This window comes from Sebastes umbrosus, chromosome 13 (genome assembly GCF_015220745.1).
Source record: "Sebastes umbrosus isolate fSebUmb1 chromosome 13, fSebUmb1.pri, whole genome shotgun sequence".
NCBI lineage: Eukaryota > Metazoa > Chordata > Actinopteri > Perciformes > Sebastidae > Sebastes > Sebastes umbrosus.
The window spans coordinates 23,380,148-23,399,416 of NC_051281.1; the positions used below are offsets into that span (position 1 = coordinate 23,380,148).

The 19,269-nt window shown below is 40.5% G+C and overlaps 2 protein-coding genes across 8 annotated transcripts in view; one reads left to right on the forward strand and one right to left on the reverse strand.

Moving 5' to 3' along the window:
* Positions 1-4,956, forward strand: part of usp9 (ubiquitin specific peptidase 9) — a 46,267-nt gene extending 41,311 nt beyond the window's left edge. For all 7 annotated transcript variants that reach the window (XM_037790482.1, XM_037790486.1, XM_037790478.1 and 4 more), the window contains 2 exons: positions 1,061-1,159; positions 2,722-4,956. In XM_037790482.1, coding sequence (XP_037646410.1) covers positions 1,061-1,159; positions 2,722-3,063 — 441 coding nt within the window. In that variant the 3' untranslated portion in view covers positions 3,064-4,956. The remainder of the gene's footprint in view (positions 1-1,060; positions 1,160-2,721) is intronic.
* Positions 4,957-7,278: 2,322 nt separating this feature from the next.
* Positions 7,279-10,597, reverse strand: rpl8 (ribosomal protein L8). Its single transcript, XM_037790487.1, has 5 exons — positions 10,425-10,597; positions 9,818-9,959; positions 8,792-9,010; positions 8,515-8,630; positions 7,279-7,478 (listed from the first exon to the last, which is right to left on the reverse strand). Exons 1-5 carry the CDS (start codon positions 10,560-10,562, stop codon positions 7,320-7,322), a joined length of 774 nt encoding a protein of 257 aa, XP_037646415.1. The 5' UTR covers positions 10,563-10,597; the 3' UTR covers positions 7,279-7,319.
* Between the last annotated feature and the right edge of the window lie 8,672 nt (positions 10,598-19,269).

Consider the following 19,269-nt stretch of genomic DNA (forward strand, 5'->3'; position numbering starts at 1 on the left):
GTTAACTTCTGTTCCTGCTATATAGTGTAACTAGAATAAGAAATCATGTTACGCAGCTGCACACAGTGAACAGATCTTTGTTCTCTTGCTGTCCTGTTGCCCAGTCCCAGTGATTCGCCAAAGCAACGTCACTGACATAGCCAGTCCTCCATCTCAGTCTAGTGCTCTTTTTGCCAATATATGCTTCCTCCTGAACTCAAACTGTGATGCCAGCCTCCTGCATCTGATTGAAAACTCTTAGCCTCATCTATACTTCAGTATTCAGTAGTAGTTACAGTATTTAAACTGTGAGGCCAAGTAGGATTAAGTAAGATTGTGTTCCCCATTATGCTATTGTAGCCAATAGGATGCAGTCTGACAAAACAACCTCTAACACAAGATTGAAATCATTTTTTAATTTGCATCAAATCAGATGTAGTTTAAAATCTTGAAGGATAACTCTAGATAATAACTAGGATAATAACTAGATTAAAAAAGACTGATAAGGAAGGTTTTTGTGATGGCATCTGTTAGTAAATGAGCTTCACATACTACAAATTTGCGTTGATAGCCTGACAGGTTCTGTTGTTTTTTCCACTTATGACTTAACATCATGTTGTAATATATATTTGCACATGTTAAACAGAAATGTAATTTACCATGACACATAGATTAACAATTGTTAAATAAGGCTGGTGTTTGTTGACAGTAAGGAAAGTAAAGATAACATTTATCACCAGCCTTCTATCCTTTTTGAAAGTGGACCCACTGAAATAACCTCCACAGTAGAGAGGTTCATGTGCGCCTCGTGTTAACTGTTTTTCAAAAGACTTAGCATCAGGATGCTCTCAGGTGTACAGTCCACCCACACATATAATCACATCTCATTTAAACCTCATTTACTCGGTAACATAACACAGTTGGAAATTTGACTTTCCCCACACAACCCCACTCGCTACTTCACACTGAAATACAGAAGCTTAACATTATTTCCTGCTGTGTATATTTCATATAAATACAGTCTATTTTACTTTGATGGTTGAAAATTAATTTGTGATAACATTTCTCTCATGTCTGCTAGGAGCCGGATGAACAGGAAGCACCTGATGATCAAGACTCTTCCCCACCCGAGGATACCTCTTTGTACCCGCACTCTCCTGGAACCACACAGTTTCAGCAGGTAGCGTCTCAGGGTCCTGTTTACCTGTTTACATCCATAAAACAGTCGGTGACGTATAATTCACTTTATGGTTTCATCTTTCATGGCATTTTGGATCATTGTATTTGCTGTTTGTGTCTTACCTATTATAGCAGAGCAGAGTACGAACATAGAATGTGGCATCAGTTTCACCAGTGAATAATGCCAGCAACCATGGCAAAAAAAATATATTTTTATTTCAGCATCCCAAGTGTTACCTCATGCTCACACAACCAGAGGCTCAGGTTTATAGTCAGTTTGTAACAATTCAACACTGCAAGCAGCAACTGTTCTTCTCTGTAATTCTCACAAATTATTACATCATGTTTAAACATTAGCAAATGTACCTCCAGATCTTAAAATCATTGAGGGGTGGTTTGTGTTGTTTGAGTTTGAGATGTGCCATTACTCTGTCTGATCGTTAATGACAGGGCAGTATAGTTTTTGTTCCATCTGAGGAGAATCGGCCCCCGAGCAATCAGCAACAAGCTGAGGCTGCAGCCTTCTCTACACTGTGATCTTTAAGTCCTTTGAGATCGCCTAGAATATGGCTGTTAAAGGATTCGGATCATTGAGGGATAAGGCTGGCAATATTCTGTTTCTGTTATTGTCAACAAATCTGTTAAAAGACCAAAGCAAACAATGCATTTCTTAGTAGGATCAGTTAATTGGTGGTCTTTTCATGTGATTTATCAAGAAAAAAAAAAATATATATATATATATATATATAGATTATTACCAGATTTAGCTGTTGAGAGGATGTTAGGAATCACTTCCAATCTTTGACATGTTCAAAACGTACAGATTCATGACATTTAAAGGGACTGTTTGTAACTATTTACAGGTATAAATCTACCGGGTCGGTGTCCCATGCGAGCGCGCATATGCGCGCTCGCGTGTGGCTACGCTGTTCAGACCGCGCCGCTGCCTGCTTGTGTCCACTCACACAACACGCGCGTTCTCGCTCCACCTCACGTTCATGCACGCTCACTCCACACTGCAGAAGAGTTAGTTTAGCTCTGAGAATATCTAGTGAATGTACAGTGGACGTTTGTGCAGAAATAAATGCTGCCGCTCCTCCAGACCAACAGAGGTTTCTCGTGTCTTGTGAAGTGACGGGGCTCCGCAGCGAGAAACGTTATCGTCTCCGACCGGGTGCCGGTGTCTCCCTCCCACCGCGGTCGGAGACGATAACGTTTCTTTTCGGCTGAAGCAGGAAAAGCCAACACTAGGATCAGCAGTGATTCATGGAGAGACCTTCATCTGGTCAGCTAACATTACTGCCAAGCAGCTGAAATATAGAGGTCTTAGCTGACGTGTGTCGCCTCACTGTTTTGAGCGATGCTCGTTCATGTCTATGTAGAGCGAGCAAGCGCGAACCTGACGCTGACTTTGGTTGACTTAACGGCCACAGGTGTCGCTGTTAACAAGCATTTCTGAAAGTTACAAACAGTCCCTTTAAGTAAAGCATTTATTCTATTTATTTAAACAGTTTGCTTGTTTACCATCCACTTATTTTTGTCCACTTTTCCCCCCCTGAACAGAACAACCACCCCCATGGGCAGCCGTACACCGGGCCTGCTGCTCAGCACATGAACAACCCTCAGCGTCCCGGTCCTGCCTCTGCCCCGACTCCAGGCCCTACCCAGACCACCCCCACCCCAGGCCCTGGTCCCACTCCCGGCCCAGGCCCGCGAGCACAAGAGAACTGGGAGAGCACCGAGGAGGTCGCCCCTGCGCCCGCCCCAGCCCCGGCCCCAGCACCCACCCTTACCCCTACCCCCGCCCCCACCCCTGCCCCTGCCCCTGCCCCCGCCCCCGCCCCTGCCCCCGCCCCTGCCCCATCCACCTCTACTACCCCAGCACCTGTCCCGCCTAAGGAGTAACGTCCCCTCCCCCTCTGCTGTGCCTCGAGCCTCCATCGTCCCGCTCTCCTTCCTCTCATCCTTCGGTCAACAGAGCTCCTCGTCGGGCCTCTCTCTCTCTCCCTCTCTGGCCCCAGGGCAGGGCAGAGCTACAGGCCTCCCATCCCCTCTCCAGGCCACTTCTCTCCCGTCGGCCTCCGGGAGGTGCTCTTCCCTGGTCTGGGGCTGCCTGACCGTGTGACAGGGGCCTGCTGGCGGCTGCAGAGGCGAGGGAGTGGACAAGAGTTCTAATAAAGAAAAAACAAATTTACCCAGAGCTGACGATGCTGATGCGCTTGTCTACATGACGAAAAGGTGTACATAGTATGTTAATGTTTTTGACTGTTCAGATCCTCCAGTAGCATAACTCTGTGTGGTTTGCTGTTGGGAGATGTTGCAGATATTAAGAAAAACAAAAATGGATATTATAAATAAGAAAAATGCCCAAAAAAAACTGTAAGAAGACAACAACTCCTCTTTGTTTTATCACCCATGCTCAGCAGTAAAGTTTGTTCTACCATCGGACAGTTACTGGTCATTCAACTGTAGAAGGACGCATTGTTATTATCATAATTATATTATTATTCTTGAGCTCCTTGGCAACCTTATGACCCATGCCAAATCAACTCACGAGCTGTGGTTGGTTTTAGTGTGAGATATGGAATGGTTGGGTGGACTTTTACGGTGTTTTTGGTTGATGTGAAAAAGCAGTGATGCAACATTGTTCTGAAACTCATTGCCTTTCTTTTCTTTTTCTTTTTTTTTTTTTGTTCTGGTAATTAATTCAATCCTTTTTGAAGCTCTAGTTAATATGCTGTAACATTTAGCATGGCTTCTCACCAGAATAGTGTAGCCCAAGGGAAGACTTGTGATCATAACAACCTAAAGCTGTTCTTAATCCACATCTCCAGAGGGGTGTTGTTACCCTTAGGTTTTTTTTTTTTTTTGTTTTGTTTTTTTCTCGTTTGGGTTTTTTTTTCTACTCATCTACCCTATCTACAATGAGGGCGATATTTTGAACCAATGTATGAATAAGTGGCTTTTCAATTGCACATTATAATCCTCCCAACTTCAACATTTGGCAGTTCGTTTTGGTGGGATAGACAGCTTAGCTTTCATCTTTAGGAATTCTGAAAAATGAAACACATATGCAACAGAATCGCTGCACCGGGTTATCCGGTGCATAATAGACTGTGTGGTTTGCTTCTGTCTCTTCAATAGAGCCTAGTCGTAGACAGACTTGTTGCCCATCGGCTTCCTTTCTGCCGTGGAGCTGGTCAGGTTTGGCGTCTTGGCTTGGTGTTTCCGGATGAAGTAACTGATCCAGAGCAGCAGTGAAACCGTCGCCCTGTCGCTCCACGGAGAATAGGGTCCACAGCGGGGTTGTACCGTAAGAATAGCGGCTGGTTAGTCATGTTGCAACTTGAGCTAACTTGTAATTCTGTAGGAGTAAAAGGTAAACATCAGTAAATACTGTATTTAATTGGTAACTTGAATGCATGTATTTTTTGAATTTTTTTTTTTTTTTTGTCTAAAACATACCAAATACTCCTGCAAATGAAAATATTCTGCCCATCGTATTATATTTAAATATTTTGCTCTTATTTTATAGAATTTATTTTGTTGTATTTCACTAAAAATAGAATTTGATTTAAGAGGAACATTTTTGTCCTTGTGTTATTTTTAAAGAAGATATTGACTGTACAGAGTTCTGCGCCCTGTTTTTTGCCGACTTTTGTTTTGGCCATGGTGTGACGTTGAATTCTGGAGCTACAGTCGCGATGTGGACTTTCACTTTGTGAGGTTTTTTGTGCACAGAAATATAACAAAAAAAAAAGCATTGCGCCCTTAGCAAATAAAGAACATGGAATCTTGCCCGTGTCTCATTTTTACTTGTCGACAATAACCAGTAAACATCTGCCAGGCATCACCAAAGTTCATCCGGAGAGAATCCAATTATACACACATTAACTAGCAGCTGGCGTTTTTGTTTTGTACCGAGTTATGTGTGGTTTGTTGTTTCTGCATCTGACTCCAGAGGGTCATTTTGTGTCGAGTCATTATCACGGAGACATTTTTGGTGATTGTGACTCATTGGCGACCCCTCCTAAAGGTCAACTCCACCAATTTTAGTGCGGTTTACTTGTCATGATCTGCTCAGGATATGAGAACAGATGTACATTCAGTTTATAAGATACATCTAACTAAAAGTAATGCAGTCTAATACTCTGTGATTTTGGAGGACATAGTTTGCGCTGCTGTTATTTAACCTACCCTCATTGATATAAATGGGGTGGACAAGATATTCCTGAAATACTTCCAATGTAAAACAGTTCAACAGCACCACAAACTACATTCTCCAAAAATGATTATAAGGTTGATTCAACACCTCTCTAATTCAGTTTAAAACAAAAAAAATGAACATAACTTTCATAAAGGTAGAATTTAATGCAGGACTGTTGTATTAGACTGCGTTCATTTTAGCTAGGCGTAACTTATAAACTGGCAACTGAGTGTGTGAAGTCTTATTATTTGGCATTTCTTGTAAATGTACCAGTGTAAACTTAAAGTGTTCGAGCTTGGGCAGCAAAAGGCAGGGAATATGCTACTGAGTTGCATTATGGGAAATGTTGGAGTTCAACACATGTCTACTACGAATCGAAAGGCAAGATATCTCTGCCTCTGCTGCTTCAACTTTGACTGATCTTTTTCAAATCTGTCTCTGGAGTGCCCCAGCTTTATGGAAGTAACTACATTTCTGGATTTTATTGTGGTTCCCAACCTGAAGGGCAGAAGGCACCCTTCAAATGATCCCAAAGAAGAAAGTTCCACAAAGGTTTTTTCTGATTTTATTTCAGTTTTTCTTGAGAAAGAAAAAAAAAACGTATTTTTGTGATTCTGTCAAAAAAAACCATCTCATTTTAAATACATTTCCAAATAGATTTGTGAACGTCTGCACTATTAAATCACCTCCAGAGTATGAATAGATCCAGCATTGGCAAGAGCTTGAGCTTGTAACAACCAACCCTTTTTCACCTGTCCTGAAACACAAGCTCCCTCTAGTGTACATACACTCAGTTACCAGTTTTTAGGTATGCTTAGTTGAAACTAATTCAACATTCTTATAATAAAGCCTACCATTATATAGGTTTATGGTGTGTGGATTCAACGTCATGGTCATAGTTTGTGGTTTACTGACGTTAAGTGACACAAACTAAACTGAACATATCGTTGAATAACCGCCGCAAAACAGTCAACAAAAAAAAATCACCAATATCTTAATGGAGGTACGATTTCTTACAACTTGCAACAGTTTATTCGCTGCACCTAATAAACCTGCTGCTCTCTCCTTCTGGATGCATTCATGTCCCATTCATGCATGTTACTAACATGATTTCTGCCTCGGAGTCTTTGTGCCTTCTTGTCTCGCAGGTATCCATGGATCCGGGGTTACACCTGGATCGTGGTTGTGTCTGCTGTCTGCTTGACACCCACTGCTACCATCATTATCAGCCTTTTTATTATTAGTAGTAGTCATACTTCCATATATTTTTATTACCATTACATCCACTGCTATTGATTATTAATAGTCCTATTTATATTACTACTTATAGCTGCTGTGCTATTTTGTGGTTGCTGTGCATCTCTCTCGCTCCCTCTCAACCCAGTAGGTAGAGGCAGATAGCCGCCCACCCAGATCCGGGTTCAGCCCCAGGTTTCTACCTGTTAAAAGGGGAGGTTTTTCTTGCCACTGTCTCATAACAATATACATGCTCATGGTGGATCTCTTAATTATAGAGTACAGTCTAGGCCTGCTCTAAATGAAAGGTGACTTGAGATAACTTCTGTTATGATCTATATAAGAGTAAATTGAACCTAATGTACTAGCCTCAAAATGTAAGAGATTACACACTACAATGGTTTAGTCAGTTTGATTAGTAGCCAACAGTCATGGTCTTATTTTTGTCCTGTTAAGCCGTGACAATGGTTGAACCAGCTAAACAGTGTTCAGTAATCATTACTTTCATTTTCATCTATACTTTACCTACTGTGACGTGCCAAAAACATGAATGTCTTTTGTGAAAAGGGCCTATTTATCATCTACCTGATCATCTTACCACCTCAAAATCAAATCTAAACTTACTGTCCCACATTTGACCTCTTTTTGCAGAGCAAGAAATGAATCAAGAGTATATATTCTTTTGGAACACGTTTTTTTATTATCAAGAAAGTCTGATCTAGTTCTCCTTCTCCTGGACGGTCTTTGTTCCACGCAGTCTGCCGGTACGACGGGCAGCAATAAGACCGACCTTGCGACCAGCAGGTGCATCCCTCCTGATAGTTGAGGGTTTGCCAATATGTTGATGGTTACCACCACCGAAGGGATGCTCAACGGGCTGCACAGAGAGGAAAAAGAAAAGGGGATGTCAGTCTGAGGAACCTTCATTTGTTATTGTAGCTGCATCCTCACATAGAGAGAGAGAAAACCAAACTTCTTCCTCTTCCTTTCCCTAATGTGCTCAACACTTTGCTTTATTTCCAGAGTGTAGACTGCAGCTACACAGAAAATATTTTCAATACTGAGTACTTTATCTTGGCTCCAGAAACCCAGCACCAAACAAGCTTCTATTTAGTGAGCTGTGATCTTAAGACATTACAGTCAAAGTGCTTCACATTGAGACAAATATGGATTTTTTTTTTTAATGTGAGGGATTATCTTAACATATACCCTCAGAAGGGTTAAACCAACACGATCCAATTAGAGAAAAGTTAAAGTGGTCTGTCCCTCAAAAATGCTTCTACATTCAAGACCAAATCATCATGTATGCGCCACCTTGTGCATCAAAGTTGTACCCGAAACATTTTGGTAGAGCAGTCTGACCCAGCAGCTGAACCACCTCACACATCTACTCAAAATGTGCAATATCTGAACAACTCTTGTAACTTAATTTGTGTAAAACACAGGTTTGGAAAACAGCTACCATAAGCTAATGAGAACTTGTTGGGAGCCACAAAGAAATTACAAGACCTTAAAGCTTCACCTCCACCTCCTAGTAGGTCAGAAAAACATCTTTCTCCACCTTGAGGCTTCTCCTTTTTCAACACATTAACACTCCTCCCTTACAGTCAATTATTTAAGTCCCTCATTATTAAACCTTTCTCCAGATTCTGCAAAACATGACCTACAATTACAGCTGTTTTGATGGGACAAACCCATAAAAAAAAAACTGAAATCGCAGCGATATCTTTTCACAATGCAACCATGTATTTAGGGACATATTATCCGACCTTGCATTAATACAAGCACCTACTAAGTTAAACTTGCCATCGGTCAACATCTCATCTCTCACTACTGCCTGCCCTTTCTCATCCTGTATTGATTTCATTGTACCTGGTTTGCATCATCGATAACATAGCAGTATGTTCACTTACGTTCATAGCCACACCACGGACACGTGGCCAGCAGTTCCTCTTGGCCTTGTACTTGTGGTAGGCGCGACCAGCCTTCAGGATGGGCTTGTCAATACGACCACCTCCGGCAACCACACCTTTAACACACGGGCAGAGCTGGTCAGGATGTGCACTGGTACAATCATATTCATCAGTTCAAAACACCAAATCTGCAGTAGAGATGATGCTAGTTTCCAAAGTGACATCACAGTGGCAATGAGGAAACATCAGTTCCACCGGACACATCAAGGGTCCTTACCGACAACAGCTCTGTTGGCAGAGGCGATGACTTTCTTGGAGCCTGAGGGCAGCTTGACTCTGGACTTCCTGGTCTCGGGATTGTGGGAGATGACGGTGGCGTAGTTTCCTGACGCGCGGGCCAGCTTGCCTCTGTCACCGGGCTTCTCCTCCAGGCAGCAGATGATGGTTCCCTCGGGCATCGTGCCAACGGGCAGGACATTGCCGATGTTCAGCTGAGCTGTGGGATAAAACATGGTAAGGCGCAGGTTTCACACTGAAACATCACACACTTACATCCAACAATGAGACCTGCTTTAACATTCTGACAATCCCATGTAACTACTTTGCCTCTTCTTCTCGTAGGCCGATAAATCTAAAATTGAGCCCACTTAAACATGTGTGCAATGTTAACTTTTAAGGCAGCATAAATGCATACGAAGCCAATAAAAAGATGCCAAACATGCCGCAGCTGCGGTTAAAATTAGGCCAAGATGCATCCAATCCCACTCAAACAGATTTAACTTCAAATCTTGGTGGGACTCAAAATGTTAATCATATTTTACAGTTCAGAACTACTCTGTTCCTTTCAGACATAGACTTCACTACTTAACATATGCTGGCAATTTCACATCATTCTCATGTTTGGATAAGGTACTTTTCCTTAAACATTGTGACGACAATCTCAAAAGATCAGAGGTAATAACATTTTCGCAACACTTCAAACACCACGCTTAAAATGATCATTAAGTAATTTACAGAGTTAACGTCACTGAGTCCAGACTTGGGACTAAATCTAAATTGATTGAGTGCCCTTTAGCAGACTCTGGTTAAGACAAAGCTACAGTAAATTATTAGAATATTCAGTTAGAAAGGTAAGTAGTTGGACTTTACTTTGACACAATTCAATTGTTATTTAAACATGTGGATGAAGCCATGTACATGTCTAAAAAAGGCTTTATGTAAGTGCAACAAACTATAGTCAAGTTAGACAGTGCATTGCGTTCATCTGCTTTATGCATGAACTAGTCTACTTTTAGCCTCTCACCCTTCTTGCCGCAGTAGATGAACTGTCCAGTGTGGATGCCCTCAGCAGCGATGAAGAGCTCTGTCCTCTTCTTGAAGCGGTATGGGTCACGGAAGGCCACTTTGGCCAGGGGAGCACCACGGCCGGGGTCGTGGATGATATCCTGAGAGAGGGGAGACCACCAGAGGAAAACAATGTCAGAGTTCACTCACTCAACAACCAGTATAACGCCTTCAGGGCATCTGTGGCTCAGAGGGTAGAGCAGGTTATCCACTAATCGGAAGGTTGGCGGTTCGATCCCCGGATGCTCTGGGTCACATGTCGATGCGTCCTTGAGCCAGACACCTAACCCCAAATGGACTTGCATTTATACAGCGCTTTTCTAGTCTTCCGACCACTCAAAGCGCTCTACACTACATGTCAGCATTCACCCATTCACACACACTGATGGCAGAGGCTGCTAAGGTGCCAACTTTGCCCATCAGGATCTGATCTAAACACTCATTCACACACCGATGGCGATGCCTTCAGGAGCAATTTGGGGTTAAGTGTCTTGCTCAAGGACACATCGACATGCGACCCGGAGCAGCCGGGAATCGAACCACCAACAGTGTCAGTCACCACTCACCTTCACAATCCCCTTGATGTAACCATGGCGTTCAGCGAAGTCAATGTGACGGAGTTTAGCAGCACCTTTCCTGTGCTTGACGTGGGCTTTGAATACGGAGCCCGCACCTTTTCTCTGTCCCCTGATCACACGTCCCATCGTGTACTGAAACAACACAACAACATGGTGTGTTATTTACCAGCTTCAGCTCAGTCAACTTTATTCATCAACCATTCATTTGTAGCATTCCCAGTCCCTCCATCCATCAACAACCAATGATGAGTGAAGTCAGAGGAGACGCATTAAAGGCATGGGGCAGCTGGAGGGACAAGTTACTTGACATGTGAGTACTAACTCTGAGGCCTGTGGGTTAATGGCTAATATTGACTACTAGACACGTTCAGCTTCTCTAAATGAGAGTAACTACTGCAGACATGTTAGGAGTTAAGCTCGTTAAAAGCACTTTATTGTTCCTAACTATCTAAATCTAACTTGTGAGCTATCATTAGCATAGCAGGCTAGCCACTGTGGCTCACTGTTGCTAACGTTACGCTTCACAATGTGGTTAAACACAGTAGCAGAACAAGTTGCTGACAAGTTACTGACAGTCGTGTTAAAGTTAAATAATATCTATCTTCTCTAAACGCCTCACATCAGACACACGAGTCTGTGTGAGGTTATCTGCTGCCGGCCTGTTAGCCGCTACACACCGCTGCTACTGTTACTCTGCACCATGTCATCACTCAGCTACAAAACAACCACTAATAAACACTTTAAAACAAGTCTACCCTTAAAATACTCAGCACAACGTATTCGTATACGTTTAATTAACATTTAGAGATGTTGGTTTAAAGCAGATGGACTAATAAAATCGTGATTTAGAGCAGATTGTAGGAGAGAAGCAGACGGTAGATATCCTACCTAAACTCCGTTGACGGAAAGAGGAAGTCGTCGGGAAGAGTGGAGGTTTTCTTCCGGAGAATCCGCCGCGGGGCATGATGGGAGTTGGAGTGCAGATGAACACATCCGTGTAGGAAGCAGTATGAATTTATTAAATAGCATTTTGCCCCAAAAGGTCAAACAAACTCTATTAAAAAATAATTCATATGTAGTTTTTATTGTGTTTTAACTTGATTACAAAACAAGTGAAGACATGTGCAGGGACATATATAAAAAATACCAAAATATATTATACAGCGAAAGACAAATAACAAAGTACAAAAACAAAACAAAAACAACACAAGGGGATAAAAGCAGGTTGAAGAATGTGTGTGTGTGCGTGTGTGTGTGTGTGTGTGTGTGTGTTTGTGTGTGTGATGTGGATTAATGGGTGTGTGTTTGGCATTGAATGAGGCTAGATGGTCATATATGACATATATCTACCCTTAAACACATATACTGTACACATGCACACATATCTACACACACATATACAGATATCCTTTCTTTTATGTATAGAGCATAGGGGGAACAAAAACAAAACAACGCATACGTTTTAATTGTTTGCAGAATTTCCTAAAAAAAAAGGTTCACATTTAAAGTGGACCCACATACCTTTTGTAATGTGACAGATGGGCGAAACATGTTTTTTTCATGCCCCACTCATATTTTTATGTAGATAATATAAACTCATCTATTTCAAAATAATATATATAATAATATAAAATAATAATAATAATAATAATAATAATATAAACTCATCTATTATATAAATAAATATATATATTATTATATATATATATTATTATATATATATATATCAATATGTATATATATATATATATATATATAATTATTATTATAACATCTTGTTTCTTATTGGTTTGATTTATGCCCTTTATTTTTGAAGTCCTGGCTGCTCTTTGCTCTTTTTTGTTCTTATCTATACATAGTGATTCAAAAACACTGTTTATTTATACATTTCTACATCAAATTTATATGAATCCGTCTTGTTTTATTTTTAATTTTTATTTTTTTCATTTATTTTGAGAAAGTTCATATGTTATTATATTATATGTAGGCTATGTCTTTTCTGCGAGATCTTGTAGGCTTTTTTCTTTCACATACAAATAAATTCATAAAGATAACAGCATGTTTAAATATATATTTATTATTCTAATATTTTAAGACTTAACATTGGTGTTACGTGGAAATTGGTGTAATGATTTACTTTCACTTTTATACACTTTGGAGATTAAATTTAGTAACTACAGTACATGGACACGTTACATTAAGGTCACAACACTTAACTTGATGTGTTACATAAATACTTATTGCACATATTCTCATGATCATACTATACTATGAATATTTGCACACTCCTTAGTACATTTTTTTGCCAACTCCACCCTCTTCAACACTGTACAGTAATTGAGATTCTTAACTTGCAGAACTTGTTTATTTTCCTTTCGTCATACTATGTTTATTGTGACCATTATGCACCGAAATACCAAGGAAAATTCCTTGTAAGGCTATGTAAAAAACATACTGTATATATACAGTATATAGTAGTGTGTGTGTGTGTGTGTGTGTGTGTGTGTGCATGTGCGTGTGTGTGCGCCTGCGTGCGTGTGTGTTTCTGATCTATGGTCTTGGCACCAGGGGGAGACATTTCATCAAAGATCATCAAAATGTTGTAATTCCTGTTTTATAAAAAGGGTTTTATGTCAAATTCCTCATTCAAACCATTTAGGTGACACTATCTGTGCATACTACTACCATACTATTTAGTATGCCAGAGAAATATTTAGTATGTCCCAATACATAGTATGTCAAATGCAGTGTGCCAAAAATACCAGGATGTCCTACTACATCCGGTCGCATTTTGCAGTATGCAAGCCAGCATGCTTTTTGGGCTATTCTGACCCACAATCCTCTGCACAGAGAATATATGAGCCGGAGGGTCAAAGTTCAAGGTGCAATTTTATGATGAAGTAGTATGTCCCAGTGTATGCATACTACATGCAACAGTACGTACTTTGAAAGGCAGCTGCAGTATGTATTAAAGTAAAAAGAAAAAGTATGCGATTTGGAACGTAGCCTGTGTTTTATATATAAATCCAAAATGGTTCATGTTGGAGAAGTTTGTTTTTTTCCTCCAGATCACCACTGCTCCTTTTTTACTTGGTCCTTATTGCCCTGGTTTATCTTGTGCTCCATGTCTCCAGCAGGTGGTCCCATAATGCTTCTGACCCTAGGGGGAGGAATTGCTTTACTTTTCACACAATGCGATAAGGGTTTAAGTAATTGCAGCCCTCTTTTCTGACTCTTTTGATGCCACTGCAGCCAGTGATTTGGGGGTTTGAGACGGCAGTGAATTACACAGCGGAAACATGATGTCGAAAACGTATTTTCCCAAAAAAGCAGAGTCTGCAGCCATACTAGTGGCTCTGTGAGACTCAGGCACAAGTAAATGCAAATATCATGGTGCAATCATGGCTGTAGACTCTAGTTTTTTTCCCTCCCTAAATAACATGATGCAGGAGGCCCACATTGACATTTGTGAAGCAATTTAAAGATGCATGACAGCTGCATCGCTCTGAAGAAAATATAGCTTTTATTACAGCTTTCCCTTGAAGGTTTCTGAAAACATTTTGTAGTGGAGAGTGTTGTGCCTTCTAAAAGTGTAAATTCAGCAATAAATTCTACCTGCTTGTCGTTCTTTAAGATGATATTTTTTTTTCCTCCAGCAGCCAGTGAGAGAACAGATTTCCGTATTTTATCATCTCTGATGTTTAATGAGTTCAGCTCAGACTTCTGGGTGTTTCTCCTCACCACAGAAGAAGAAAAGGTGTTGAGCAACAGATGGTTCCCCTCCTGAGACAGAGCGTCCCGCTGGAGGAACAACACTGCTGTGATTAATGAGCGTACACACACACACACACACACACAAACACACACACACACTGCAGGTGATAAATATGTGGTTCAGTTATTGTGATGCTGCATTGTTTTATACATTCCCACTGGTACAACATGCATAAATACTGCACTAACACACACACAAACACACACAAACACACACACACACACACGCGCTGTTTTTGTCCTGTTCTTTACCCTTTATTCTTTTCTTTCAAACACACACATCTGCAGGTTTGCATCCCTGTGAGGACACACATTTCAGTCTGATAAAGATGCTCCCATTGATCAGAATCAGTTGATATTTGTTTAATGACTCAATCTGAGTTCTTACAGCCTGTAACGGTCAGCCTTATATTTTCTTTATTTGTTTTTGTATTATTCTTATTCTTCTAAACACTTTAAATAGAAATGGTGAATTTAATCTGGTCGGATCTATTTTGGAGCAGAATGCTTTCCTTCACATAAAATACAAAAAAAGTGCTGACCATGTGGTTTAGATCGGTCATCCCCCAAAAGAGAGTCTTGAATTTAAAATCAAATTTAAAAGAATCAAGAGGATCCAACGTTATCCTGAAAACATTTGAAATGCTGTTTGTGTCCTTCATGTGAAGATGTGAGACCTGCTGTGTGCAGGCAGATAGCAGTTAAGATAACATGTTAGCCACAGATGCTGAATGGTGCAGGAGAGGGTTTTAGTTATTTTATTTTAGTATTACCGGACAGCCAGGTAAAGTAGAGGATTAAATGTTATTTATAATCGAAAAATAAATTATCCACGTCATTAAACATCAGTTATAATCCTCTCCCACAAGCATTTTTTTCTAAAATGGTCAGGAAAACTTTAAGGGATGATACCTTTTTTTAATGTTTTCGGGTTATCAAAGGATGTCAAAGGTCAAGGTCACTGTCACCTCACGTTCGTCACATTCTCGTTATCTCTCAGGAACACCTTGAGTGAATTTCTTTAAATTTGGCACAAACATCCACTTGGACTCAAGGATGAACCGTTTAGAAATGTTTCTCTATTTTCCTAGCAGGCTTTTTGGTCCTTAAGCATCAACATACCAAAACAAAAATTGGGTTCTCTGTTGCACTATTGTGGATCACAGCAGGACTCCTAATGAGGCTGTTGTCGAGAACACTTAGTCTCCAGATAGTGTTGTTGATCGTGGTGGGACTCAAAATGCAGGCAGGTTGTATCTTTATGGCGAGCAAAACAAAAAAAAGTGCTGCGTGCTTGTGTTGACATGTGACCCGCCAGCAAAAGAGGATTTTTCTGAATGAAAACAGTTTCACTTTTGAATGATTATTAAAGCTTCTCATCCAGTTTCTTGGCAGCAGACGCATACAGTCTGTATGTGACTGCAGATACAAGTGTGTGACGTGGAGAGTGTTACTTGTGTAAGGGCTGCTGGCTTCACTTGACTGGAACTTATATCCGGTGACCTTTGACCTCTGATTGTAGCTATTATTGTGCTGTGTTCCTACAGGGACATTTCCAGCGTCTTGTTTTAGTCGTTTTCACATTTTTTAGCTGCATGCAGTAAAGATTAAAGATATTTTTAACTCAGATCCTTTAACCCGTCTGGCTCCTTTGCTCCTCTTTAACTTCAACCAGCTGAGAAAACAAGAAGAGACCTCTGAGTCAGCGAGAATTAGTAAGAAACACTGATCAGATGGATAAAATGAGTAATGTGAACGGGGCCGCTCATAGTGGCAAACCTACAGAGAATTTTCATTGACTCTTCCACTCAGCTGTACGTGGCTTTTTTGCTTGGCTTTTTTTTTTGTTTCAGATAATTTTTGAGCTTTTGCAGCCAACAACTTTACTGTCTTTATCCATCAGGTGGACACAAGCACGACTACAGTGAGATGATCATGTTGAACTATGTCTCTGCTGGAAGTGTAAATAGGCAACGTTTTGCTAAAAATGAATTATTGCAGGTTTAAAAATGTTGGCGAACAGCTTATGCTGCAACATTTGAAGAATTAGTTGATTAATAGTGGAAACAAGCCCGCTCAGTCCACTTAATTTTGGTCTGTAAGACAGAACGTCTGTTTTTGGAGTCACGGTCCTGCTCATCCTCATCTGTGTCTGCTGCTCCTCGTCTGTATATTTAAATGATAACTGGGTCTGTCATAGTTAGGCTACACACTGTAGTACAGTACAACCTACTCAGTGTGTAACAAGTCATCTGCTGAGTCTGCTGAGTATAAAGTGAACAAAGAGGAACATAAACTGCAGTCACACCGAGACTCAAGTTTAAGCTTTAAGACATCAGAGAGGGAGGAGCGGCTGAGTTGACCTTTGACTTCTGACCTCCCAGCGGTGGAATAGCCTTTGAACTCTGTAAGAAGGAAACTGCAGAGAGCTGCAGATGTGACAACAGAGCACCATTCTGCTGTCCAACAACTAAACACTGCACCGTGTGTGTGTGTGTTAGCCTCCTCATCATTAATATAGTTAGCTTTGTCAGATCTGGGACAAAACAGAACAATAGAGCTGAAGCACCAACAACACACACAGACTGTTTCTCTACTGTACTTTAACCAGAATATGTGATTCTGCTCCTCTCCTGCTGCAGTGATGGAACATTATTAATAACAAAAGTAGTGCAAATGTAAGCATAAGTCTAATTTGAGGTCATGCAGGAACAGATTTATACACTTTACAAATATAATTACTGCAAAGAGTTTTAGAAAAACCTTCTACCGGCCCCTTGAAACTGAAGAAAAAAAGGAGCCAAAACCGCATTTAGATCTCAAAGACTTGAAGACAAGACCAGATATGTAAGTGCTAAAACACGGCAGGCAGAAAAATCCAGAATGAGGTCAAATAAAGTTTAGTAGGCAGTGATAGAAGAAGTATTCAGATCCTTTTCTTAAGGGGAAGTATCAATACCACGATGTAACAATACTCCATTACAAGTATGCGGCAAGCGAGACAGTGCAGAACCTCTTCTCATTGTGTTCACCAATGCAATCCAGAAATACAGTAGAAACCAGCAAAATGTACTTAAAGTATCAAAAGTAAAAGAACTCATTATGCTACAGAATGGCCCCTCTCAGAATTGTGTAATTATAAATTATATCATTGGATTATTTGCAATAGATACATTAACCTGCAAGTAGCATTGTAATGTTGTAGTAGCTCATTGAAATGGAGCGAATTTTAACGATTTAACCTACTGTTGTATAGTTTAAGCTATAATCTATCATTTCTATAACCTTATATGTTCTGTGTGAAAAATATGAATGGTTAAACTAGCAAATAACAGCATGAACTTACTGCTGATACTCAACTGCTAAATATTACAAAATAAAATAATTCAGTGCAGCAAGAGGGATCCTGCCTTTTATCTGCTCATTGTGTGACTGTACAGTGTGTGTGTGTGTGTGTGTGTGTGTGTGTGTGTGTGTGTTTCTAGACCATCAAACACCCCCTCAGTCTCTCCCACGGTCACCATGAGAACTGTGGACAGGAAGGACGAATTTAAACGTTAATTAGACATGGTATTTATACACAAACACACAGTGTATGTCCTGAGTCATATTTCACATCTGACCTTTGTGTTTGTCTCTTTGAACTCTCATGACTTCATCGCTCAGCTGATTTAGTGTAACTATGGCTACGTTCCAAATCGCATACTTTTTCTTTTTTTCTTTTAGTACGTACTGCAAGCTGCCCTTACAAAGTACGTAGTGTTGCATGCAGTATGCATACAATTGGGACATACTACTTCGTCATAATACTTTGACCCTTTATCTCCTGCACAGAGGATTGTGGGTCAGACTAGCTAGAAAAGCATGCTGGCTTCCATACTGCAGAATGCGACCGGATGTAGTAGGACATCCTGGTATTTTTGGCATACTAAATAGTATGGTAGTATGGGTATTGGAACGCACAGTAGTTTCTCCGGAACATCTGTGCCATTTGACATTTTCTCAGGTAACTGTAAAACTAATTTAATTTCATTTACGCGTAACTATTGGTATTAATTCCTTCTAAATACCACCGTTTTTGGCTTTGTTTTGAAAAATCAGTCAATCAGACCTCTATCAAGGTCCCATCCAAAGAAAACCATAGTCCATTGATCTAAGTGGAGAAGCTCAGGCCTGTATTGTAGCTCAACGCCTCCAATATGGTCCAAGTGACCTGTAGCACCTCACTCAGCGCCCACTGACGCCACGCCCACCTTACGCCACGCCCACCTCACGCCATGCCCATTGGCTAGGAATGAGTGCAGTATCACGAACCATCTGTATACATGCATCATCTTGTTTAGAAGTTTTCAACAACAAAATATACCCACATCAGTTTGCTGATAGAGCCATCCATCCATCCATCCATCATCTGGACCTGTTTATTCTGAAGGGTTGTGGGTTAAGAATCAGTGTCCCTCAAAGTAGCTCAATAAAACAGATACTAAATGCTTAGTCTTCAGTATTTTTTGCAATATTAATTTTTCAAAATCTGATTTCTGTCTGCTCATCAATATTTAAAATAAACACAGATGAATACATGGATTCAAGTAGGCTAATCATAACAGGAACATGAACATGAAAAGTACAATTACCTAAGACAGGTTGTGTCTTGTTATCTAATTTCCACAAACTCCTGTGGGACATATCTGGCTCTTTAGCTGCTAAATGCTCCACTATATTCACCAGCTAGTCTGTAACTGTGTCTGTCTGCTGTTTGGTGCTGAGCAGGTATTGTACTGTTAGTTTATCAGAGCTTGTTTTGGCTGAAAACAGCTGCTACTGGAAACAAGGTTAATAAGAGAGTTGAGAGTGAACAAAAAAAAGTTGGGGGCCAGAAAACCAAAACAATGATCTGAAATCTGCTAGAAAGCTCTGTGAAACTGAGGGGAACTGCAGAATCAGGTGATAATACTCTGTAGGGTCATCACTATTTGATCCATTGTTCAAAATCAGCTTTATTGGCCAAGTATGTGTGCAAATATATATATATATATATATATATATATATATATATACT